The 27169-nt window shown below is 51.8% G+C and overlaps 1 protein-coding gene across 2 annotated transcripts; it reads left to right on the top strand.

The window, feature by feature from the left end:
- Nucleotides 1-613: 613 nt before the first annotated feature.
- gpaa1 (glycosylphosphatidylinositol anchor attachment 1) lies at nt 614-27169 on the top strand. 2 transcript variants are annotated; one of them, XM_078230284.1, is made up of 13 exons: nt 614-728; nt 5371-5508; nt 7207-7386; nt 8814-8925; nt 11375-11519; nt 13055-13156; nt 15602-15798; nt 16426-16622; nt 17274-17427; nt 20065-20127; nt 20848-21044; nt 22612-22782; nt 25953-27169. In XM_078230284.1, the coding sequence occupies exons 2-13, from the start codon at nt 5435-5437 to the stop codon at nt 26194-26196; spliced, it is 1836 nt and encodes a 611-aa protein (XP_078086410.1). In that variant the 5' UTR covers nt 614-728; nt 5371-5434; the 3' UTR covers nt 26197-27169. The 2 variants fall into 2 exon arrangements, with proteins under 2 accessions (XP_078086410.1, XP_078086420.1); XM_078230294.1 differs by lacking the exon at nt 614-728 and adding an exon at nt 2186-2391.

The following is a 27169-nucleotide window of genomic DNA, read 5'->3' as shown; positions in this document are numbered from 1 at the left end:
GATTTCAAGAAGAAATTAGATATAGCTCTTGGGGCTAAAGTGATCAAGGGATATGGGAGGAAGAGGGGAATCAGGATATTGAATTCGATGAACAGCCATGATCAAAATGAATGGCGGAGCAGGCTCGAAGGGCCGAATGGCCTACTCCTACTTCTAGTTTCTATGGAGAGAGTGCAGAAGAGGTTTACAGGAATGGTTCAACTACTTCAGTTATGAGGACAGGTTGGAGAGGTTGGGCCTGTTCTCCTTGGAGAGAAGAAGGTTAAGAGGAGAATTGATAGAAGTGTTCAAAATCATTAGGGTGCTGGACAGAGTAGATAGGTAGACCGATTTCAATCAGTAAGGGAATTAAGGGTTATGGGGATAAGGCGGGAAAGTGAAGTTGAAGGTTATAAGATCGGAAATGATCTAATGGCGGAGCAGACTCGATGGGCTGAATGGCCTATTTCAGCTGCTATGCCATATCAGTGCTGCTGCAATCATCATATTCCAATTTGAACAGACTGTAGTTACACTCTGCCGGCTCCAGGTGGGGGTGCGCAAGGAGGTTGGAGCTTTTTCCTCTGAGGGATCCTCTTGACCTCTGACTGAACCTTGTTGATGTGATTCCGGAAGTGTGTATCAGTGTATTGGGTCCGGATGAGGGAACTTCCTGTCCGGGCGGTGGGTTAGGATCCGGTGGGAGGTGCAGCCGGCAGACCGGGTGCCGGGCTCGGGCCCACCGCAGGGTGAGTGAGGGGGAGAGAATAAGTACCCCCGCCCGGGGCTCGGTACAGGCCGCAGCCCGGCTTCAGGAGCACAGGCCGCGCTTTGCTGCGGGAACTGTGTCTGACTGAAATCCTTCCCCCGGCCCGCGCGCCTGGGAATGGCCCAGGGGCTGATCGACTGTGAGGGGCGTCACAGCCCAGGCTGATCTCCTTTTGCAGCACAGGAAGCACTGAGAGACCCCCCCCCCCCCCCCCCCAGGGGCTATCACTGAGCCGCCCCCCCCCCCCCCCCAGCCTAGAGGCTATCACTGAGCTCCCGCCCCCCCAGCCCAGGGGCTCTCACTGAGCCCCCCCCCCCCCCAGGGGCTCTCACTGAGCCCCCCCCCCCCCAGGGGCTCTCACTGAGCCCCCCCCCCCCCAGGGGCTCTCACTGAGCCCCCCCCCCCCCAGGGGCTCTCACTGAGCCCCCCCCCCCCCAGGGGCTCTCACTGAGCTCCCCCCCCCCCCAGGGGCTCTCACTGAGCCCCCCCCCCCCCAGGGGCTCTCACTGAGCCCCCCCCCCCCCAGGGGCTCTCACTGAGCCCCCCCCCCAGGGGCTCTCACTGAGCTCCCCCCCCCAGCCCAGGGGCTCTCACTGAGTCCCCCCCTCCCCCCCCACCCGGGGCTATCACTGAGCCCCCTCTCCCCCCCCCCCCCCCCCCCGGGGCTATCACTGAGCCCCCCCCCTCCCCGGGGCTATCACTGAGCCCTCCACCCCCCAGCCCAGGGGCTCTCACTGAGCCCCCCACCCCAGCCCAGGGGCTATCACTGAGCACCCTCTCTCTCCCCCCCCCCCCCCCCCCAGGAGCTATCAAAGGACACTGTCATTCATCCATTTAGCTCTGAGAGAGGGTTTATAGGATATTATTCTTTGAGGTCTGGGAAACATTAAAACATCTGGTTAAAAGAGTCATAGAGGTTTACAACATGGAAACAGGCCCTTCGGCCCAACTTGTCCATGCTGCCCTTTTTAACACCTAAGCTAGTACCGATTGCCTGCATTTGGCCCGTATACCTCGATACCCATCCTACCCATCTAACTGTCTAAAACGCTTTTTAAAAGACAAAATTGAATTTGTCTCTACTATTATCTCTGGCAGCTTGTTCCAGACACTCACCACCCTCTGTGTGAAAACATTGCCCCTCTGGATCCTTTTGTATCTTTCCCCTCTCACCTTAAACCTATGCCCTCTAGTTTTAGACTCCCCTACCTTTGGGAAAAGTTGTTGACTAACTGATCTATGCTCTTCATTATTTTATAGACCTCTATAAGACCACCCCTAAGTCTCCTACGCACCAGGGGAAAAAAGTCCCAGTCTATCCAATCTTTCTTTATAACTCGATCATCCTTATAATTATCTCATTGACTAAATTAAATCAATGAGATAATAAAACACAACCCCTTACATACAGTGTATATGAGGTATATATATATATATACCAATCAAACAGCCATTCCTTCAGAAGGTTATAAGTGTGTTGTCTTTCATACTGCTTTCCCAGTCCTCAGCAAGACTAGACTGATGTTCCCATGGCAGAGAATTACATCGCCACATTATTGGAAGGATGTGATTGCATTGGAGGAGATGCAGAAGACATTCACCAGGATGCTGCCTGGGATGGAACATTTAAGTTATGAAGACAAGTTGCGTAGACTTGGGTTGTTTTCTCTGGAACAGAGAAGACTGAGGGGTGACCTGATCGAGGTGTTCAAGATTATGAGGGCTGTGGACAGGGTGGATAGGGAGCAGCTGTTCCCCTTAGTTGAAGAGTCAGTCACGAGGGGACATGGGTTCAAGGTGAGGTTTAGTGGGTATGTGAGGAAAAACCTTTTTACCCAGAGGGTGGTGAGGGTCTGGAATGCGCTGCCTGGGAGGGTGGTGGAGGCGGGAGGCCTCACATCCTTTAAAAAGTATCTGGACGAGCACTTGGCACATCATAACATTCAGGGCTACGGGCCAAGTGCTGGTAGATGGGATTAGTGGGGGTTCAGGTGTTTCTAATGTGTCGGTGTGGACTCGATGGGCCGAAGGGCCTCTTCTGCACTGTATGATTCTATAGGTTTAGGACCCTGAGTTTTCAGCAGATTCTGCGCAGATGCCATTGATGTATGAGTTAGTTCGGTGTTGAAATGAGCTGCCTCCATTCATTATATGTTCCCAGAGTCATTTGTGGCACAGAAGAAAACCATTCAGCCCACTGGGTTCATGCCAACTATCCATCCAGCGACCCAATCCCCACAGCTCTGCAGGTTTAGTTCCTTCAAGTGCCCACCCAGTTTCCTTTTGAAATAATTCTTCATCTGCACTGCTGTCACACTCGTAAGAAGTTTAACAACACCAGGTTAAAGTCCAACAGGTTTATTTGGTAGCAAAAGCCACACAAGCTTTCGAGGCTCTGAGCCCAAGAAGGGGCTCAGAGCCTCGAAAGCTTGTGTGGCTTTTGCTACCAAATAAACCTGTTGGACTTTAACCTGGTGTTGTTAAACTTCTTACTGTGTTTACCCCAGTCCAACGCCGGCATCTCCACATCATGACTACCACAGTCACACTCGTGGGCAGAGAGTTCCAGGTCATCACCACTCACATTCCACCCCTCCCACCTTCCCCCACACATCCTTTACCCAAAATCTCAACTCTTGTGTCCCTTAGTCCTTGTGGCTAATCAGCTAATGGGAACAGATTTTCTTTGTGTATCTGACATAATCTTGCACACCTTAAGGTTTTTAAAGTTGATTTATTAGTGTCACAAGTCGGCTTACGTTAACACTGCTACTGTGAGAATCCCCTAGTCGCCACACTCTGGCGCCTGTCCGGGTACACCGAGGGAGAATTTAGCACGGCCAATGCACCTAACCAGCACGTCTTTCGGACTGTGGGAGGAAACCGGAACACCCGGAGGAAACCCACACAGATGCAGGGAGAACGTGCAAACTCTGCACAGACAGTGACCAAGCTTGGAATCGAACCACAGTTCCTGGCGCTGTGAGGCAGCAATGCTAACCATTGTGTCACCTTGCTGTCCTCACCGTACCTCTTGAATAACCCCAGCCACTCGGTGCAGGCTCGATGGGCCAAATGGCCACCTCCTGCACTAGGGATTCTGTGATTCAATCCAACATTGGAGCTAAAATCCTGCCTCACTCCTAGAATCATTCTGGTAAATCACTTTCAGAATGTTCTCGGGAGCACTTGTGTTTGTCCTCATACATCATTACGATAACTGCACAATCACTCTTTAATACAGGGTAATATATTTATTTTATTTGTTCATGGGTTGTGGGAATTGCTGACTGGCCGGCATTTATTGCCAATCCCTAATTGTCGCTGAGAAGAAGTTGTGGGTGGCACGGTAGCACAGTGGTTAGCACTGCTGCCTCACAGCGCCAGGGACCCGGGTTCAATTCCCGGCTTGGGTCACTGTCTGTGTGGGGTTTGCACGTTCTCCCCGTGTCTGTGTGGGTTTCCTCCGGGTGCTGCGGTTTCCTCCCACAGTCTATAAGACGTGCAGGTTAGGGTGCATTGGCCGTGCTAAATTCTCCCTCAGTGTACCCGAACAGGCGCCGGAGTGTGGCGACTCGGGGATTTTCACAGTAACTTCATTGCAGTGTTAATTTCAATGTATTTTTAATGTATTAACAATGTGTTAATTTTAATGTATTCCATCTTATATGAACTTATGACTAATAAATAAACTTTAGCTTTTAACTTTAACTTTTCAATGGTGAGCTGCCTTCTTGAATTGTTGCAGTCCCTGTGATAAAAGCAAAATACTGCAGATGCTGGAATCTGAAACAAAAACTGAAGAGCAGGTCTGACAGCATCTGTGGGGAGAGAATAGAGCCAACGTTTCGTGTTTAGATGACCCTTCATCAATCCATGTGGTGTAGGTACACACACGGTGCTGTTAAGTTTATTTATTAGTCACAAGTAAGGTTTACATTAACACCACAATGAAGTTGTGAAATTCTCCTAGTCGTCACACTCCGGCACCTGTTCTGGTTAATGCACCGAACCAGCTCGTCTTTCAGACTGGGAGGAAATTGGAGCACCCGGAGGAAACCCACGCAGACACGGGGAGAATGTGCAAACTGCACACAGACAGTGACCCAAACCGGGAATCGAACCCGGGTCCCTGGCGCTGTGAGGCAGCAGTGCTGACCAGTGTGCCACCGTGCCACCCGGGTCCCTGGCGCTGTGAGGCAGCAGTGCTGACCACTGTGCCACCGTGCCACCCGGGTCCCTGGCGCTGTGAGGCAGCAGTGCTAACCACTGTGCTACCGTGCCACCCGGGTCCCTGGCGCTGTGAGGCAGCAGTGCTAACCACTGTGCTACCGTGCCACCCGGGTCCCTGGCGCTGTGAGGCAGCAGTGCTAACCACTGTGCCACCGTGCCACCCCTGTCTTGGAACTGTTGTTAGGGACGGAAATACAGGATTTCTGACCCATACCATCTATTTTATTCCATCTTATGTGAACAGTATACCTGTCCTTACAGCACTCCTCCCCACATAAACACAGTCCCCTCATCCACCCACGCTATCCTCACCCCCATGATGCCACTCATGGAGGATCAGGCCCTGTTGCTGTAAATGATTTAATTCCTTTCCTGCTCTTTGTTTTCAGTGTGGGGCAGATGTAATTTTGGACAGTATTTCACCCTGAGGATTTATCGAGCGAGGTCGCAGAGATGGGTCTCCTGTCGGACCCAAACCGGAGGCAGGTGCTCACAAACCTGCTCACCAGGATGAACACACCCCTGTGGTGAGTGCTGATATATAATGCTGCAGATAGGGGAGAAACATTCAGAGTTCAGGCATCTAACACCCACTGTACCTGATAGGACAGTGTAGAGGGAGCTTTACTCTGTATCTAACCCCGTGCTGCACCTGTCCTGGGAGTGTTTGATGGAGGACAGTGTAGAGGGAGCTTTACTCTGTATCTAACCCCGTGCTGTACCTGTCCTGGGAGTGTTTGATGGGGACAGTGTAGAGGGAGCTTTACTCTGTATCTAACACCGTGCTGTACCTGTCCTGGGAGTGTTTGATGGAGGACAGTGTAGAGGGAGCTTTACTCTGTATCTAACCCCATGCTGTACCTGTCCTGGGAGTGTTTGATGGGGACAGTGTAGAGGGAGCTTTACTCTGTATCAACCCCCGTGCTGTACCTGTCCTGGGAGTGTTTGATGGGGGACAGTGTAGAGGGAGCTTTACTCTGTATCTAACCCCGTGCTGTACCTGTCCTGGGAGTGTTTGATGGGGACAGTGTAGAGGGAGCTTTACTCTGTATCTAACCCCGTGCTGTACCTGTCCTGGGTTGTGTTTGATGGGGACACTGTAGAGGGAGCTTTACTCTGTATCTAACCCCGTGCTGTACCTGTCCTGGGAGTGTTTGATGGGGACAGTGTAGAGGGAGCTTTATGCTGTATCTAACCCCGTGCTGTCCCTGTCCTGGGAGTGTTTGATGGGGACAGTGTAGAGGGAGCTTTACTCTGTATCTAACCCCGTGCTGTACCTGTCCTGGGTTGTGTTTGATGGGGACAGTGTAGAGGGAGCTTTGCTCTCTGTCTAACCCCGTACTGTACCTGTCCTGGGTTGTGTTTGATGGGGGACAGTGTAGAGGGAGCTTTACTCTGTATCTAACCCCATGCTGTACCTGTCCTGGGAGTGTTTGATGGGGGACAGTGTAGAGGGAGATTTACTCTGTATCTAACCCTGTGCTGTATCTGTCCTAGGAGTGTTTGATGGGGACAGTGTAGAGGGAGCTTTACTCTGTATCTAACCCCGTGCTGTACCTGTCCTGGGAGTGTTTGATGGGGACAGTGGAGAGGGAGCTTTACTCTGTATCTAACCCCGTGCTATACCTGTCCTGGGAGTGTTTGATGGGGGACAGTGTAGAGGGAGCTTTACTCTGTATCTAACCCCGTGCTGTACCTGTCCTGGGAGTGTTTGATGGGGACAGTGGAGAGGGAGCTTTACTCTGTATCTAACCCCGTGCTATACCTGTCCTGGGAGTGTTTAATGGGGACAGTGGAGAGGGAGCTTTACTCTGTATCTAACCCCGTGCTATACCTGTCCTGGGAGTGTTTGATGGGGACAGTGTAGAGGGAGCTTTACTCTGTATCTAACTCCGTGCTGTACCTGTCCTGGGAGTGTTTGATGGGGGACAGTGTAGTGGGAGCTTTACTCTGTATCTAACTCCGTGCTGTACCTGTCCTGAGATTGTTTGATGGGGACAGTGTAGAGGGAGCTTTACTCTGTATCTAACCCTGTGCTGTACCTGTCCTGAGATTGTTTGATGGGGACAGTGTAGAGGGAGCTTTACTCTGTATCTAACCCTGTGCTGTACCTGTCCTGAGATTGTTTGATGGGGACAGTGTAGATGTGTGAATACATTGGGACTATTCTGGTGGTTGTTCCTGGCTGTTTCTGATGCTCTCTCCATGTTTTGTCCTGTCTGCAGCTTCCTGTGTTACGTGGCTGGGATCACCTGGTTCATGGGCCTGGCCTTTGAACCCTTCATCCTGCGAATGTACACATCGGAGAATGCCATGGGCTCCACCATGGTGGATGAGAACTTTGTCTATGGTGACAGGGCATTGTCGTATGCCCGGGAATTCTCAGCACATGGGAAAAAGGCTGGGTAAGAGGGGCAGGGGTGTCAGAGAGACTGGGCTATGGGGGCTGTGATTAGTTTGGAATAGATTTTATGGTGGGATTTCCTGGACAGTAGGGTCTGGATTCAGGGATCATTGATGGGAATGCTGGTCTCTGGCTGTGCCCAGTGGAATATCAGCCAATGCAGAATTAAGCAGCTTTTTTTCCTTTATTCTTTAATGGCACCTGGACATCACTGGTGAAAACAGCATTTACTGCCCTTCCCTAATCGCCCATGAACTGAGTGGTTTGCTGGGCCATTTCAGAATCAGCCACATTGCTGTGGTTCACATGTAGGCCAGACCAGGTAAGGATGGCAGATTTCATCGAATCCCCACAGTGCAGAAGAAGGCCATTCGGCCCATCGAGTCTGTACCGACCACAATCCCACCCAGGCCCTATCCCCGTAACCCCATGTATTTACCCTGCTAATGCCCTGACACTAAGGGTCAATTTAACATGGCCAATCCACCTAACCTGCACATCTTTGGACTGTGGGAGGAAACCGGAGCACCCGGAGGAAACCCACGCAGACACGGGGACAATGTGCAAACTCCACACAGACAGTGACCCGAGGCCAGAATGCCAGGTCCCTGGCACTGTGAGGCAGCAGTGCTAACCACTGTGCCACCGTGCTGCCCCGGGTCCCTGGCGCTGTGAGGCAGCAGTGCTAACCACTGTGCCACCGTGCTGCCCCGGGTCCCTGGCGCTGTGAGGCAGCAGTGCTAACCACTGTGTCACCGTGCTGCCCCGGGTCCCTGGCACTGTGAGGCAGCAGTGCTAACCACTGTGCCACCATGCTGCCCCGGGTCCCTGGCGCTGTGAGGCAGCAGCGCTAACCCCTGTGCCACCGTGCTGCCCCGGGTCCCTGGCGCTGTGAGGCAGCAGCGCTAACCACTGTGCCACCGTGCTGCCCCGGGTCCCTGGCGCTGTGAGGCAGTAGTGCTAACCACTGTGTCACCGTGCTGCCCCGGGTCCCTGGAGCTGTGAGGCAGCAGTGCTAACCACTGTGCCATCGTGCTGCCCCGAGTCCCTGACGCTGTGAGGCAGCAGTGCTAACCACTGTGCCACCGTGCTGCCTTCCCTACCGGACATTCGTGAACCAGATGGGTTTTTATAACAATCAATGTTAGGTTAATGGTCATCATCACTGAGACTAGCTTTCAACTCCAGATTTATTAATTCAATTTAAATTCCACCAGCTGCTATGCTGGATTTGATTAGTAGTCCTGTGATACCACTGAGCCTCGACCTGCCGCTGTCTGAGAGTGGGTGGGTTGCGATGTGTTATGACAGGGTGGCTGTCTCAGCTCAGACAGAGGGAGCCCTTCGATCACAATGCCTACATGGAGAGTTCAAAGTTGAGAGCACAGTGTTGTCCGATCCTAACCACAGACTTTTCTTCTGCTCCAGGGAGATGCCTGTGGAGTGGCTTGTGAAGACCATGACCGGCTTGGGACTGGAGACACACATTCAGACCTTCTCCCGAACACTGCCCTTCCCAGATGAGATACGAGAGCGATATGTACGTTTCGAGGCTTTCTGACGCTTCTGCACTGGATAAACCGCAACAATGCAGACTTTGAGGGATCTCACTCGCGTTCTTCTCCTTAACCCTTAACCTGCTCCCAATCCCCACCCCGGTGACGTCCCCATGAACCCCAGCCACCAGGGGTGCCCCGGCCTAGACTCTGAACCAGGGACTCGAGGCCATCTCACTGCAGCAAGGGAGGGGTTTGGGATTTGCAAAGCTGACCTACATTGTCCACCTCTAGTTGCTGTGTAATGTGGTAGAGAGTCACCTTCCTGGAGTCTGTTATTGCAGCTTGATCCGGAGAGCAGGCAGGATTCAGGCCCCATGGCGTGAGGCTGGAGTCACATTTACATCCAAAACGCGGATCGGGTAGGGGATCGGGTACAGGCTGAAGGATCAAGTAAAGGACAGGGATTGGGCCCGGGGATCGCGCGCAGGTATTTCCATGTCAGGATGGTGAGTGGAGGGGAACTTGCACAGCTAGTTGCATGGTCCATGATTGATGGAGTTATTGAGTAAGTTCTCAGCTTGCCTGAGATGGTGCTGATGACACATTGCAGCCATGGCTGCTGTGCCCCCTCGCCAGGGAACAGTATTACGCTGCTGCTGAGATCCACTGAACTCGCAAAGTCTGATTCTGGGAGTCTTGCGGCAAAACAGAAGGCCATTCAGCCCATCATGTCACTTTGATAGTTATCCATTGAGTCCCACAGCCCCGAAAATATCGTTGTTAAGTAAACACCAGGGGAGGTCAATCAGAGTTTAAGTGCAATTTGATTTTCAGATTATAATTTCCAGGCGGCAGGTTGGAATCTCAGGTGTACCTCCTGCCTCACTGCTGTGTTTGTAACGCTGAGGTCAGTCCAAGGTTGTGGAAGCTCTGGTTCCGGTAATAAGGTCCATCCCAACGCCGGGCGAATTTTCCCCGTACACCAGCCAGTGATTGGAAGTCGACATATTTAAACTATATTGGAGGCTGGGGAAAATAGAACGCGGTTTTGCATGTAGAGGCAAGCCAACAACATTGTGCATTTATATACCACCTTTAAGGAGGGGACGGAGTGTAGGGTAACGAAGTTTGCAGACGACACAAAGATAAGTGGAAAAGTGAATCGTGTGGAGGACGGAGAAGATCTGCAGAGAGATTTGGACAGGCTGAGTGAGTGGGCGAGGATATGGCAAATGGAGTATAATGTTGATAAATGCGAGGTTATACACTTTGGAGGAAATAATAACAAATGGGATTACTATCTCAATGGAAACAAATTAAAACATGCTACCGTGCAAAGGGACCTGGGGGTCCTTGTGCATGAGACGCAAAAGCCCAGTCTGCAGGTACAACAGGTGATCAAGAAGGCAAATGGGATGTTGGCCTATATTGCGAGGGGGATAGAATATAAAAGCAGGGATGTCTTGATGCACCTGTACAGGGCATTGGTGAGGCCGCAGCTGGAATACTGTGTGCAGTATTGGTCCCCTTATATGAGGAAGGATATATTGGCATTGGAGGGAGTGCAGAGAAGGTTCACCAGGTTGATACCGGAGATGAGGGGTTTGGATTATGAGGAGAGGCTGAGGAGATTGGGTTTGTACTCGTTGGAGTTTAGAAGGATGAGGGGGGATCTTATGGAGACTTATAAGATAATGCGGGGGCTGGATAGGGTGGAGGCGGAGAGATTCTTTCCACTTAGTAAGGAAGTTAAAACTAGAGGACACAGCCTCAAAATAAAGGGGGGTCGGTTTAAGACAGAGTTGAGGAGGAACTTCTTCTCCCAGAGGGTGGTGAATCTCTGGAATTCTCTGCCCACTGAGGTGGTGGAGGCTACCTCGCTGAATATGTTTAAAGCGCGGATGGATGGATTCCTGATCGGTAAGGGAATTAAGGGTTATGGGGATCAGGCGGGTAAGTGGTACTGATCCACGTCAGATCAGCCATGATCTTATTGAATGGCGGGGCAGGCTCGAGGGGCTAGATGGCCTACTCCTGCTCCTATTTCTTATGTTCTTATGTTCTTAACATCAGGACAAACTGCCAGACCTGATGGGTTTATCCAGCATGTCTGTTTTAATTCAGATTTCCAGCATCCGCAGTATTTTGCTTTAATAAGGACGGCCGATTTAATTCTCTGAAAGACATTACTGAACCAGGAGAGGTTTTACGACAATCAATGATGGTTTAATGGTCTTCGTTCCTCATTTTATATTCCAAATTTATTCGCTGGATTTAAATTCCACTGGCTGCTGTGTAGGATTTGAACCCGTGTCCCCAGAGCATTAATATAGAATGCGATAAGCATATTGATCAATAAAAGATGGAGGTTAGCAGCTTCCAGACTGTGGCACTGGGAGAAGGGAATTGAGAGCATCAGAAGGGCAAGTAGTTCTCTGGCTGTTTGTTTGACGGGAGTTATTTATTCAAGCTTTTCAATTAAAAACGCAGATGGTGAAAGGGACCAATGTCTACGGGATTCTCCGAGCCTCCAGAGCTGCAAGTACAGAGTCCATCGTCCTGAGCAGTCCAGTTGGAATCAAACAGAACAGCCAGGCTGCCGGCCTACTCCTGGCTCTGGCCTCCTACTTCCGAGGTGAGGTAGACGGGTTCACTTCCCTGCCCACGGGGGGAGGGCAGGGGGCAGGGGGCAGGGAGAGGTGTGTACTGAAAACTCCGTTTTCCCGCCTACTCCCCGTATCCCTTAATTCCCAAGAGACCAAAAATCTGTCCGCACCAGCCTTAAATATATTCAGCAATGGAGCATCCGCAGCCCACTGCGGGGGAGAGTTCCTCAGATTCACACCCCTCTCACGGAAGAAATTTCTCCTTATCTCAATCCGAAATGATTGTTGAGGCTATCGCGCCCTCGTTCCAGACTCCCAGCCAAGGTAAACAATCTCTCAGTGCTCACCCTATCAAACCCCCTCAGAGTTTTGTCGGTTTTACTGAGATCGCCTCTTATTCTTCCAAACTCCAGAGAAAATAGACCCAATTTACTCAGCCTCTCATCAAAGGACAACCCCCTCATCTCCGGGAACAATCTAGTGAACATTCGCTCTAACCACCTCCAATGCAAATATATTCTTTCTTAAATGTGGAGACCAGAACTGCGCACAGTCACCAAAACCCAAATTTCCCACCTTACAAAAATAGTCAGCTCCTTTATTCTTACGATCAAAGTGAGGACCTTCACACTTCCCTACGTTACACTCCATCTGCCATTTAATTGCTCTAACCTGCCTATATCGCTCACATCACCTCTGCGTCCTCCTCACAGCTTATGTTCCCGTCCACCTCGGTATCATCAACAAACTTCGATACATTATACTCAATCTCTTCACCTAAGTCACTACTACAGATTGTAAATACCTGAGGCCCCAACACTGACCCTTACAACACTCCACCAGTGACGGCCAGCTCATTCAAATGGCTCGTTGTGTAATGACTTTTAGAGCCCCCGACTGTTATATATTTAAATGGTTGCGCGATTGCTTTAAGAGCCGGTCACATGATTTGATGGTGATGTCACTAGGGTGTTGCACAGGCTCTTGTTTTAGTTTGTTTGTACCCTGTACAGGCAACATCTCCGACAATAAACCTGTTGTGGTTAATTTGAATCTGTATCTAACCCCGTGCTGTACCTGTCCTGGGAGTGTTTGATGGGGACAGTGTAGAGGGAGCTTTACTCTGTATCTAACCCCGTGCTGTACCTGTCCTGGGAGTGTTTGATGGGGGACAGTGTAGAGGGAGCTTTACTCTGTATCTAACCCCGTGCTGTACCTGTCCTGGGAGTGTTTGATGGGGGACAGTGTAGAGGGAGCTTTACTCTGTATCTAACCCCGTGCTGTACCTGTCCTGGGAGTGTTTGATGGGGGACAGTGTAGAGGGAGCTTTACTCTGTATCTAACCCCATGCTGTACCTGTCCTGGGAGTGTTTGATGTATGCAGTTCTATTATGTATGTGCTGGACTGTTTGGTGTGGTACAGGGGCTTGCTCCTGGGTGGGATGCAGCTTGTGTGGATCACACTGACTGGGGGCAGCGAAGCAGGGTGGAGTTTGTTGGTTCACATTTGCCTCAGCAGAGCTCGATGGAAGCCCGACTGTTCCTAACACTGTTTCTGTCACAGGGCAGATATACTGGGCCAAAGACATCATCTTCCTGTTTAATGAGCACGACATGATTGGGATGGAGGCCTGGCTCGAAGCTTACCATGATGTCAACGTGACCGGTGAGTACAGCAGTCAATTCAATCGACAGATTAAATTCTCAGCTGAAAGAAAAGATTTGCATTCCTGTAGCACCTGTCACATCTTCCCAGAGAGTGTGACAGCCATGGAAGAAATTTTCAATTGTGGTCACTGTTGTCATCTTAGATTGACAGATTGTGCACAGGAAGATCCCACAAACATTATGAAAATGGCTACACCTCCTTCAGTCAAGATAGCTGGAATGAGTTCCCTCGCTGACAGTGCGGCACTCCCTCAGTACTGACCCTCTGACAGTGCGGCACTCCCTCAGTACTGACCCTCTGACAGTGCAGCACTCCCTCAGTACTGACCCTCTGACAGTGCGGCACTCCCTCAGCACTGACCCTCTGACAGTGCGGCACTCTCTCAGTACTGACCCTCTGACAGTGCGGCACTCCCTCAGCACTGACCCTCTGACAGTGCGGCACTCCCTCAGTACTGACCCTCTGACAGTGCGGCACTCCCTCAGCACTGACCCTCTGACAGTGCGGCACTCCCTCAGTACTGACACTGACAGTGCGGCACTCCCTCAGTACTGACCCTCTGACAGTGCAGCACTCCCTCAGTACTGACCCTCTGACAGTGCGGCACTCCCTCAGTACTGACACTGACAGTGCGGCACTCCCTCAGTGCTGACCCTCTGACAGTGCGGCACTCCCTCAGTACTGACCCTCTGACAGTGCAGCACTCCCTCAGTACTGACCCTCTGACAGTGCGGCACTCCCTCAGTACTGACCCTCTGACAGTGCGGCACTCGCTCAGTACTGACCCTCTGACAGTGCGGCACTCCCTCAGTACTGACCCTCTGACAGTGCGGCACTCCCTCAGCACTGACCCTCTGACAGTGCGGCACTCCCTCAGCACTCACCCTCTGACAGTGCGGCACTCCCTCAGTACTGACCCTCTGACAGTGCGGCACTCACTCAGTACTGACCCTCTGACAGTGCGACGTTCCCTCAGTACTGACCCTCTGACAGTGCGGCACTCCCTCAGTACTGACCCTCTGACAGTGCGGCGCTCCCTCAGTACTGACCCTCTGACAGTGCGGCACTCCCTCAGCACTGACCCTCTGACAGTGCGGCACTCCCTCAGCACTGACCCTCTGACAGTGCGGCACTCCCTCAGCACTGACCCTCTGACAGTGCGGTGCTCCCTCAGTACTGACCCTCTGACAGTGCGGCACTCCCTCAGTACTGACCCTCTGACAGTGCGGCACTCCCTCAGTACTGACCCTCTGACAGTGCGGCACTCCCTCAGTACTGACCCTGTGACAGTGCGGCACTCCCTCAGTACTGACCCTCTGACAGTGCAGCACTCCCTCAGTACTGACCCTCTGACAGTGCGGCACTCCCTCAGCACTGACCCTCTGACGGTGCGGTGCTCCCTCAGTACTGACCCTCTGACAGTGCGGCACTCCCTCAGCACTGACCCTCTGACAGTGCGGCACTCCCTCAGTACTGACCCTCTGACAGTGCAGCACTCCCTCAGCACTGACCCTCTGACAGTGCAGCACTCCCTCAGCACTGACCCTCTGACAGTGCAGCACTCCCTCAGTACTGACCCTCTGACAGTGCGGCACTCCCTCAGTACTGACCCTCTGACAGTGCGGCACTCCCTCAGCACTGACCCTCTGACGGTGCGGTGCTCCCTCAGTACTGTTGACAGTGCGGCACTCCCTCAGCACTGACCCTCTGACAGTGCGGCACTCCCTCAGTACTGACCCTCTGACAGAGCAGCACTCCCTCAGCACTGACCCTCTGACAGTGCAGCACTCCCTCAGCACTGACCCTCTGACAGTGCAGCACTCCCTCAGTACTGACCCTCTGACAGTGCAGCACTCCCTCAGTACTGACCCTCTGACAGTGCGGCACTCCCTCAGTACTGACCCTCTGACAGTGCGGCACTCCCTCAGCACTGACCCTCTGACAGTGCAGCACTCCCTCAGTACTGACCCTCTGACAGTGCAGCCCTCCCTCAGTACTGACCCTCTGACAGTGCGGCACTCCCTCAGCACTGACCCTCTGACAGTGCAGCACTCCCTCAGTACTGACCCTCTGACAGTGCGGCACTCCCTCAGTACTGACCCTCTGACAGTGCAACACTCCCTCAGTACTGACCCTCTGACAGTGCGGCACTCCCTCAGTACTGACCCTCTGACAGTGCAGCACTCCCTCAGCACTGACCCTCTGACAGTGCAGCACTCCCTCAGTACTGACCCTCTGACAGTGCAGCACTCCCTCAGTACTGACCCTCTGACAGTGCGGCACTCCCTCAGCACTGACCCTCTGACAGTGCAGCACTCCCTCAGTACTGACCCTCTGACAGTGCAGCACTCCCTCAGTACTGACCCTCTGACAGTGCGGTACTCCCTCAGTGCGTTTGTCTTGCTGAATGATGAGGTGTTTTTCTCTCGGTTCCGGTTACAGAGATCAGTTCATCAGTGCTGCAGGGCCGGGCAGGAGCGATCCAAGCTGCCATCACCATCGAGATGAGCAGCGATGTTGTGACCAGCTTCGACATCAGTGTGGAGGGCCTGAACGGCCAACTGCCCAACCTGGACCTGGTCAACCTCTTCACCTCCTTCTGTCAGAAGAATGGCGTTCTGTGTACCATCCAGGGCAAGGTGGGTGCCCAGGAACCAGGAGACTGGCAACCGTGCCAGGATGGGGCGGCTCAGGGGGTGGGGCTCAAATTGGCTGCAATGCGGGGGTGGTCAGAGGGTGGGTCAGGATAGAAGGGTGAGGTCGGGAAGGGCTGGGATCAGAGAGGGTCAGTTGGGGTCAGAGTGTACGAAATGCAACCTGGTATTTGGATTCAGAGGGTGAGGGGGTCAGAGAGAGGATTTGGTTGGGGGGGGCGGGTGTCAGAAGGTGTAATCAGAGACAGTGTTATTGGAGTCAGAGTAGGAGCAGGGCAGGGGTCGGAGGGTGTGGGGGGGGCGGTCGGAGGGTGCGGGGGGGGGGGGGACCGGAGGGTGCGGGGAGGGGGGTCGCAGGGTGCAGGGGAGATCGGAGGGTGCCGGGGGTTTGGGTGGGTGGGTGTGCGGGGTTGGGTCGGAGGGTGCCGGGGGGGGGGGGGGGGGCGCAGGGCGTGGGGGAGTTGGCGGGGGAGGGTGGGGTTGGGAAACGCGGCGTGGGTCGGGGGCACAGTGGGGTGAGAAGCCATGGCAGGTGATTGTGGCGGGAGGGGTCTGGTGGAGTTGGTGTCAGCAGAAACGCACTGAGCTGTTGCCCCCTGTGGTTTGCCTCAGTTACCCCGCATGGACGGAGATACCCTGGAGGGTTACATGCACTCGCTGAACACCATGATGCTGATGGTGCTGAAACAGGGCTCGGGGAAATCGCAGGGGGATCACGGCCTCTTCCTCAGGTACCACATCGAGGCTGTTACCATCCGAGGAATCAACAGCTTCCGGCAATACAAATTCGACATGGTAACTGTCGGCAAGTGAGTGTCATCACTAGGTAACCATTACCTCACTAACCAGAACCCTGATTAAACATTATCTCACTAACTGGAACCCTGATTAACCATTACTTCACTAACCGGAACCCTGATTAACCATTACCTCACTAACCGGAACCCTGATTAACCATTACCTCACTAACCGGAACCCTGATTAACCATTACCTCACTAACTGGAACCCTGATTAACCATTACCTCACTAACCAGAACCCTGATTAACCATTACCTCACTAACCAGAACCCTGATTAAACGTTACCTCACTAACCAGAACCCTGGTTAACTGCCTTCACTAACCGGAATCCTGGTTAATTATTAACTTCAGTAACCAGAACCCTGGTTAACTATTACCTTCACTATCGAAGACCTCGGTTAACCATTACCCCACCGCCAGAAGCCTGGTCAATCATTACATCACTAACCTGAACCCCTGGTTAACCATTACCTTCACTAACAGACAGTGCTAGTTACTGGTTAACCTCACTAACAGACATCACTGGTGAGTTGTTGCCTTCACTAAGTGACATTGCTGGTTAACAATTACTATTAACAAGTGTCACTAGTTAATGATTACTTTCACTAAGAGAAACCCTGGTTAATCCGGACCCTGTCTAATCGCTGGGATCTTTTTCAGAGTGTTTGAGGGAATCATCAGGAAGTTGAACAATCTGCTGGAGAAACTGCACCAATCTTACTTCTTCTACCTGCTGCCGTCCCTGTCTCGCTTCGTATCCATCGGCTATTACATGCCTGCTTTCATCTTCCTAATCCTCATCCTGCTGCTGAAGATATCCTTTCAATGGTTGGATCTTCCCGCTGTGACCCCCTTCCCGCTGTGACCCCCTTCCCGCTGTGACCCCCTTCCCGCTGTGACCCCCTTCCCGCTGTGACCCCCTTCCCGCTGTGACCCCCTTCCCGCTGTGACCCCCTTCCCGCTGTGACCCCCTTCCCGCTGTGACCCCCTTCCCGCTGTGACCCCCTTCCCGCTGTGACCCCCTTCCCGCTGTGACCCCCTTCCCGCTGTGACCCCCTCCCCGCTGTGACCCCCTCCCCGCTGTGACCCCCTCCCCGCTGTGAACCCCTCCCCGCTGTGAACCCCTCCCCGCTGTGACCCCCTCCCCGCTGTGACCCCCTCCCCGCTGTGACCCCCTCCCCGCTGTGACCCGCAGCTCCCCTCCGGAGTGGGTCTGGAGATCGACAGGAGCAGAGATCCGAGTAGAGAGACACCTGTCACTAAAGGGAGCAGGGCAGTAAAAATCAGCAAACTAAACACTGGCATTCATTTCTAGAAGGTTAAAACTATAAACAAAGCTTGTATGTTGATCACAACGGGGGGGACAGAGGCCTTGGAGAAGGTGCTGGAAAGATTTATTACGATGCTGGCAGAATTTTGTTGAGATGGGAGGAACGGTCTGTCAGCCTCTCGTTCTGCTGTGCCAAGGGTCACAACTTAAATTTAAATAATTTCTCCAGTGAGCCATACAGCAGAAACTGTGCTTCACATATTAACCTCACAGTGACTGCTCGATATCCAGGTTTCTTCACTAAAATCAGTCATTAATTATAAAACCAGACTCGTCAAATGGAAAGGCAACGCTTATTGACATATAGTATGGAACGATAGAATCCCTACAGTGCAGAAGGAGGCCATTTGGCCCATTGAGTCTGCACCGACCACAATCCCACCCAGGCCCTGTCCCCATAACCCCACATATTTACCCTGCTAATCCCCCTGACACTAAGGGGCAGTTTAGCATGGCCAATCCACCTAACCCGCACATCTTTGGACTGTGGGAGGAAACCAGAGCACCCGGCGGAAACCCACGCAGACACGAGGAGAATGTGCAAACTCCACACAGACAGTGACCCGAGCCGGGAAGCGAACCCGGGTCCCTGGCGCTGTGAGGCAGCAGCGCTAACCACTGTGCTACCGTGCTGCCCTAAGAAAGAATGGAATATTTAAGTATAATAAATACTCTAAATACCATAACTCTCTCTCACACACCAAAATAAATAAATCTATTTCATTTTATTGATTTATTATTGTCACATGTATTAGTATACAGCGAAAAGTATTGTTTCTTGCGCGCCAGACAGACAGAGCATACCGTTCACAGAGAAGGAAAGGAGCGAACAGCACAGGAACAGGCCCTTTGGCCCACCAAGCCTGCGCTGATCACGTTGTCCTATCCAGACCAACCGCCTGTATCCCTCTATTCCCGTCTGTTCATCTGTCTATCCGGACAAGTCTTAAATGTGGCTAACGTAACTGCCTCAACCACCTCACTTGGCAGCCCATTCCAGGCCCCCACCACCCTCTGTGTAAAAAAACTTCCCCCGCACATCTCCACTGAACCTTCCCCCCCTTACCTTGAACTTGTGCCCCCTTGTGATTGTCATTTCTGCCCCTGGGAAAAAGCTTCCAACTGTTCACCGTATCCACACCCCTCATAATTTTATAAACTTCTATCAGGTCGCCCCTCAGCCTCCGTCTTTCCAGAGAGAACAACCCCAGTTTATTGAATCACGAGAGGATGCAGAATGTAGTGTTAGAGTCACAGCTAGGGGTGCAGAGAGCATTGTTCGAGAGTTTAAAAGAGTTAGGATAGAGTTTTAAAAGCAGAGAATGAGAGTGACGGAGAGAATTAGCGGGTATGCTGGGCACAGCTGACAAGAAGCTGCTTCACTCCAGCACCATGTTTGGCACTGGAATGAGGTGACGTCTTGTGAGCTGTCCCCACCATACCCTCTATCTGTCAGACTCCTTCTATACTTTTAAAACTCTAACTATCAGACCAGCCATTATCTTATTAAATGGAGGAGGAGGGGCTGAATGGCCTGCTCCTGTTCCTTGCTCGCATGTGGTTGGCTTCTCAGTGCCAGTCTGTGAAATGGTCGATGACTCTTACACGGCTGCCCAGGCGGATTTTGAGGGGATGAGCAGCCCGCTCGCGGGACTCCACTCTGTCACCAGGCTGGCCCTTGGGGCTCAGATGGTTAAACCTTCAAGATACTGGGAAAGAATGCACCAAGTGTCAGTGTCGGCAGGACAAAGTGGCAGGTTTCCCAGGGTGCCTCAGTGGAGAGGAGGCTGTTTCTCTGCCAGGATCAAGACTGCAATAAGGTCAACACTGAGCAAGGACTTGAAATAATCCAGGCTGACACTCACCGCACAGCGATGAGGGAGTGCTGCACTGTCAGAGGGTCAGTACTGAGGGAGTGCTGCACTGTCAGAGGGTCAGTACTGAGGGAGTGCTGCACTGTCAGAGGGTCAGTACTGAGGGAGTGCCGCACTGTCAGAGGGTCAGTACTGAGGGAGTGCCGCACTGTCAGAGGGTCAGTACTGAGGGAGTGCCGCACTGTCAGAGGGTCAGTACTGAGGGAGTGCTTTTTGTTGATCCTGATTTTCCTTAATGTTTTTCCACGCTCTGGACCTCTGGATCCGGCTGTCGAAAGCTCCGGTGTGTCCCCAGGACTGTGCGGTCGAGGTATGGAGCGTGGGTACGGGTGGGGAGGAGTTGTGGGGAGGAACAGGCGACAGGGGAATGTGGGGGTGGGGGGGTGTGTGTGTGTGGGAGAGTGTGGTGGTGGGTATGTATGTGGGACTGTGGCGGGGGAGTATGGGGGTGAGTATGTATGTGGGAGTGTGGGGGTGGGTATGTATGTGGGAGTGTGGTGGGGGAGTGTGGGGGAAGGGTTAAGACCCCCTTTGATTATCCCTTGCCCTTTCCTGCGGGCAGTGATTTGTTGCATTCCAATTGTCATGGTTACTAATGGACCTTATCTTCTGCAGCTCCAGGAAGTTTAAGCCCAAATACTGACCCCCATTGACAGGACACTGGGCGGGGTGGGGGGCCGGAGCGCCGGTGGGGGAGGACCGGGGGCGGGATGGTTGGAGGAGGCGGGGCAGGAGCAGATCCATTCACTGATTTGTTGATGGGACAGACTGAAGGTTCAAGGCTTCATTCTCAGTTTCTCGGATTCTCTCTAGTCTGTAGGGTTTAGTCCTGGTCCTTAAGGTTCACTGTCAGTCTGTGGTGTTTATTCCAGTCTGTAGGGCCGCCTCCCGGTCTGTAGGGCCGCCTCCCGGTCTGTAGGGCCGCCTCCCGGTCTATAGGGCCGCCTCCCGGTCTGTAGGGGTCACTCTCCTGTTGTTACCCATCAGTCTATCAGTAGTTACCTGTGCAATCTCTGTTGTTTTTCTGCAGAATGTGAGGCCGGGATTCCTGTCAATCGCGACTCCAATTTTTATCTGTCACATCATGGGCCTTGCCCTCTACTACGTGCCGCTCCTGTGCCAGGGGACAGCTATGGACCATTTCCCTGTCTCAGAGACTGAAGCTGTCGTGCTGACCTCTATTGCCATCTATGTGGCTGGTCTCGCTCTACCTCACAGCACGCAGAGGTACGGTGAGGATGGAGAAATCAGAGAGAGACGGAGGCAGAGGGAGGGAGACGGAGGCAGCGGGAGAGGGAGACAAGAGGGAGGGGGGCAGAGAGAGAGAGAGCTGGACACTGGAGTTACAGAGAGAGGCGGGGAGAGAGAGTAAAATCTGTAAGGAACCAAGTGTAAAACTTCATTGAACCGATTAGTCCGAATGTACATCTGCCCAATATCAAAGAACAATACAGCACAGGAACAGGCCCTTCGGCCCTCCAAGCCCGCGCCGCTCCCTGGTCCAAACTAGACCATTCTTTTGTATCCCTCCATTCCCACTCCGTTCATGTGGCTATCTAGATAAGTCTTAAACGTTCCCAGTGTGTCCGCCTCCACCACCTTGCCTGGCAGCACATTCCAGACCCCCACCACCCTCTGTGTAAAATACGTCCTTCTGATATCCGTGTTAAACCTCCCCCCCCTCACCTTGAACCTATGACCCCTCGTGAACATCACCACCGACCTGGGGAAAAGCTTCCCACCGTTCACCCTATCTATGCCTTTCATAATTTTATACACCTCTATTAGGTCACCCCTCATCCTCCGTCTTTCCAGTGAGAACAACCCCAGTTTACCCAATCTCTCCTCATAACTAAGCCCCTCCATACCAGGCAACATCCTGGTAAACCTCCTCTGCACTCTCTCTAAAGCCTCCACATCCTTCTGGTAGTGTGGCGACCAGAACTGGGCGCAATATTCCAAATGCGGCTGAACCAACGTTCTATACAACTGCAACATCAGACCCCAACTTTTATACTCTATGCCCCGTCCTATAAAGGCAAGCATGCCATATGCCTTCTTCACCACCTTCTCCACCTGTGACGTCACCTCCAAGGATCTGTGGATTTGCACACCCAGGTCCCTCTGCGTAACTACACCCTTTATGGTTCTGCCATTTATCGTATAGCTCCCCCATACGTTAGTTCTACCAAAATGCATCACTTGGCATTTATCTGGATTGAACTCCATCTGCCATTTCTTTGCCCAAATTTCCAGCCTATCTATATCCTTCTGTAGCCTCTGACAATGCTTCTCACTATCTGCAAGTCCAGCCATTTTCATGTTGTCCGCAAACTTACTGATCACCCCAGTTACACCTTCTTCCAGATCGTTTATATAAATCACAAATAGGATTGGATTGGATAAATGGGAATCATTCTCCTTGGAACAGAGCAGGCTCAGGGGAAGTTAAAGATTCTGAATGATTTTATTGAGTTGATAAGGAGACAGTGCGGTGGTAGAGGGGCTGGTAAGAGATAGGGTCGGGGTTAGGTAAGGAGAATGTTTGCTGCATTGCTATAAATGGGAATGCAGTGTCTGGCACTGGAAGCAGATTGGAGAATAAAAGGAAATGGGATAGATGCTGGAGTATTTCTGGAGAAAGAGCAGGGATTGAGTGGGATGAGTTAGATAGATCTGCACGTGGCAGAGAACCTTCTGTGATTGAGAATTGTCTGAAGTTACTGGATATTGATATTTGAGTATCTGTGGTGTGTGTAACGTCCTGTTTATTCCCCCTGCTCCCTCCCGGCAGTGTGTTACCGATTGAAGTGTCGGCCTGTGGCTGGATGACGCTGAAGCTGATTTCCATTCTCTACCTGGCTCTGCTCCTGGGCTGCATCACCCTCATCAACTTTTCCCTGGGCTTCATCCTGGCTGTCACTCTCATCCCAGCTGCTGCTGTAGCTCAGCCGGTCCCTCACAAGTAAGTGACGGCAAATAAAACAGCAGTTATCGAGGTCCGCTTGAAACGGAGTTACATTGCTGTGTGGAAAGGCCAGAGGAATGAATCACTCTGCCGGCACAATGCACTGAATGTTAAAGTTAATTTATTAGTCACAAGTAAGGCTTACATTAACGCTGCAATGAAGTTACTGTGAAATTCCCCTAGTCCTCACACTCCGGCGCCTGTTTGGGTCAATGCACCCTAACCCGCACGTCTTTCAGACTGTGGGAGGAATCCGGAGCACCCGGAGGAAACCCACGCAGACACAGGGAGAATGTACAATCTCCACACAGACAGTGACCCAAGCCGGGAATCGAACCCGGGTCCCTGGCACAGTGAAGCAACAGTGCTAACCACCGTGCCGCCCCATGGCTTCATTGTGTGCTGTAAATCTCTATGGAAACCAAAAGATTGTTTCAGTTACATTTGTATAGCACCTGTCACATCTTCAAAATGTCCCATTGAAGAACGAAGGAGGCCTATCAGCCGTTGTAACCCATTTCTATCAGATTTTAATCTGGCCATCTCCCATCCTCCGTTTCAGGTCTCACATATGGATGGGAATGGAAATGGTCCAGTGGTATTATCACTAGACTATTAATCCAGAAACTCAACTAATTTTCTGGGGACTCGGGTTCGAATCCCACCACGGCAGATGGTGGAATTTGAATTCAATAAAAAATATCTGGATTTAATCTACTGATGACCATGAAACCATTGTCGATTGTTGGAAAAACCCTTCTGATTCACTGCTGTCCTTACCCGGTCTGGGCTACATGTTCCCCAGCAATGTGGTTGAGTCTCAACTGCCCTCCAAGGGCATCTAGGGATGGGCAATAAATGCCGGCCAGCCGGCGAACGTTGAATTAATAAAGGAACATTACTGATATATTTATCCTGGATTTATCCAATTGAATTTAAATTTCTCCTGCTGCCTTGCTGGGTTTTGAACTCGTGTCTCTGGATCATCACTAACCCAGTTTCCTAATAACTCTGCTATTATTGCTGCTATTTGTTTGTAGTTCAGTTGAGTGACAAGCTGCTGTTGTAAGTAACCTTTTAAATGCCTTGGAAAAAAGACCTTTCCTCCACACATCTGGAATGGTTTTGTAGCCAGCTCCCAAACTACTACATCTTCGACAAAAGCAAAATAGTGCGGATGCTGGAAATCACAGAATCCTACTGTACAGAGGGAGGCCATTCGGCCCATCAAGCCTGCACTGACCACAATCACACCCAGGCCCTATTCCCATAACCCCACATGTTTACCCTGCTATTCCCCCCCCACCCCCGCCGAAACTAGGGCCAATTTAGCATGGCCAATCAGCCTAATGGGAAATAAAAACAGAAAACGCTGGAAATATTCAGCAGGTTTGGCAGCGTCTGTGGAGCGAGAAACAGAGCGAACCTTTCGAGTTCAGTCCGAGCCCCAAAGAGTCATTCGCATCGGACTCGAAACATTAACTTTAGTTTCTCTTTCCGCTGCTGCTGCCCTACCTGCTGAGGTTTACATAGAAAACTATAGCACAAAACAGGCCCTTCGGCCCCACAAGTTGTGCCGAACATATCCCTACCTTTTAGGCCTACCTGTAACCCTCCATCCTATTAAGTCCCATGTACTCATCCAGGAGTCTCTTAAAAGACCCTATTGAGTTTACCTCCACCACCACTGACGGCAGCCGATTCCACTCGCCCACCACCCTCTGTGTGAAAAACTTCCCCCTAACATTTCCCCTGTACCTACACCCCAGCACCTTAAACCTGTGTCCTCTCGTAGCAGCCATTTCCACCCTGGGAAAAAGCCTCTGAGAGTCCACCCGATCTATGCCTCTCAACATCTTATATACTTCTATTAGGTCTCCTCTCATCCTACGTCTCTCCAAGGAGAAAAGACTGAGCGCCCTCAGCCTATCCTCATAAGGCATGCCACTCCTTCCAGGCAACATCCTTGTAAATCTCCTCTGCACCCTTTCAATCTTTTCCACATCCTTCCTGTAATGAGGCGACCAGAACTGAGCACAGTACTCCAAGTGGGGTCTGACGAGGGTCTTATATAGCTGCATCATTATCCCTGGACTCCTAAACTCAATCCCTCGATTGATAAAGGCCAGCACACCATACGCCTTCTTAACCACCTCCTCCACCTGCGGGGCCGATTTTAGAGTCCTATGGACCCGGACCCCAAGGTCCTTCTGATCCTCTACCGTACTAAGAGTCTTTCCCTTTATATTACCCCTTCATCCCATTTGACCTGCCAAAATGGACTACGCATTTATCTGGGTTGAAGTCCATCTGCCACTTCTCTGCCCAGTCTTGCATCCTATCTATGTCCCTCTGTAACTTCTGACATCCCTCCAGACTATCCACAACCCCACCAACCCATCCCTCCACTTCCTCATCCAGGTCATTTATGAAAATGACAAACAGCAAGGGTCCCAGAACAGATCCCTGGGGCACACCACTGGTGACCGACCTCCAATTAGAAAAAGACCCATCTATACCCACTCTCTGCCTCCTTTGGGCAAACCAGTTCTGGATCCACAGGGCAGCAGCCCCATGGATCCCATGCCCTCTCACTTTTTCTAGAAGCCTTGCATGGGGGACCTTATCGAACGCCTTGCTAAAATCCATATAAACCACATCTACCACCTTCCCTTCGTTTTTCAGCCCTTTCTGCTTTTCCCTATCTTTTCAGTGTAATTGCTGGGTGTCTGTGAGGCTGTGGGCACTGCACGTTTTCAGTGTAATTACTGGGTGTCTGTGAGGCTGTGGGCACTGCATCTTTTCAGTGTAATTACTGGGTGTCTGTGAGGCTGTGGGCACTGCACCTTTTCAGTGTAATTACTGGGTGTCTGTGAGGCTGTGGGCACTGCACGTTTTCAGTGTAATTGCTGGGTGTCTGTGAGGCTGTGGGCACTGCACGTTTTCAGTGTAATTGCTGGGTGTCTGTGAGGCGGTGGGCACTGCACGTTTTCAGTGTAATTGCTGGGTGTCTGTGAGGCTGTGGGCACTGCACGTTTTCAGTGTAATTGCTGGGTGTCTGTGAGGCTGTGGGCACTGCACGTTTTCCTTGCCTCTGCCACAGTCATTTTCAGACATGCTGTTAGTGATTTTAATTGTCTGTCTCTTTCTCCCCACTCCCTGTGCAGGATGCTGAACGCCCTGTTCCTGATCCTGATGTCACCGGCCACTGTCCTGCTGCTGTGCATTTACCTGTACCACGAACTGGCCGAGTACCCCATCACCTTGCTGGAGTGCTGGCAGCTCTTCCTGCAGGCTGTTGCTGAATCCATCCTCGACCATCACCTGTATAGTTCCATAGTTTATCCCTTCATCGTGTTCTTCATCTACCCCTGCTGGCTGCTGCTGTGGAATGTGGTCTTCTGGAACTGAGACAGATCCGCTTCCCGCTCCCAGCTCGCTCTGACAGCTCGCCAGCGGTGGATAAGACTCCTCTCCTGTTGGCATGGTCAGCTGCACTGAGGGGTTGGAGATGAGGAGACCCAGGATCCTTTTATTGAATAACGTTCAGTCTCCATTTTCTTGGGACGCTGCATGTTGGGGGTGGGACGGGCAGCCAGAGGAAAGGGGAAAGACAACGCAGTGAGGGATAGAGTCGAGGGAATGGGGTATTGGAGGATTCAGAAAAGGAGGGGGGGAGCAGAGAAGGGGGTTGGGGCCAAGTGATGGGGGTCACAGGACTGAGTGATCAGTATCATGGGATTGGGGCTGAAGACGGAAGGCCAATGGGATTGGGAGAATTAGCCATTTTCTGGGGGGGGCTCGAGAGCAGGAAAATACCCCGAGGAGCAATAAAAGCCTTCCGGAGACAGGGAAATACAAGGATCCATTGTGATCTGGGGAACACCAAACCTCAAAACATACACACCAGGATAGATTAAACCTTAGTCTAAACGGGATAGAGAAATGTCTTTGTCTCACCAGGAACTTTATCAAAAAGCAGCTACTGTCTGTAAGGATTTTAGATCTTAACCAGCAGCGGGGTCAGACATTACAATGTGATGATTGGATGTTTGTATTTCAGTTGAGTGAGGAGTGATGGTGGACAAGGTTTGAACACACACTGCTGAGATGATCGCTACTCCCTCTGCTTACACTGGATTTGTAACTAGGTCTCAGAGGTACATTTCAGTGAAAAGACTGGATGTTTGTATTTATATGGAGTGAGGAGCTGCCTCTCTCGAACACCGCCCTCCTATCGCTGAGCCTCTCATATTAAACTTGTTTTGTGTGTAAATGGTTTATTGGAATTTTAAGGAAACTCTGGAGAATAAAACATTGTGATCCAGGTCCGCTTCCCTGTGCTGGTACAAAACAGCGTAGAGATAAAGATTTGTAAACTTTA

The sequence above is a fragment of the Mustelus asterias genome, chromosome 2 (genome assembly GCF_964213995.1).
Source record: "Mustelus asterias chromosome 2, sMusAst1.hap1.1, whole genome shotgun sequence".
Lineage (NCBI taxonomy): Eukaryota > Metazoa > Chordata > Chondrichthyes > Carcharhiniformes > Triakidae > Mustelus > Mustelus asterias.
Note: the sequence above shows the minus strand (reverse complement) of the source record. Positions and strands in the feature narration are given on the sequence as shown.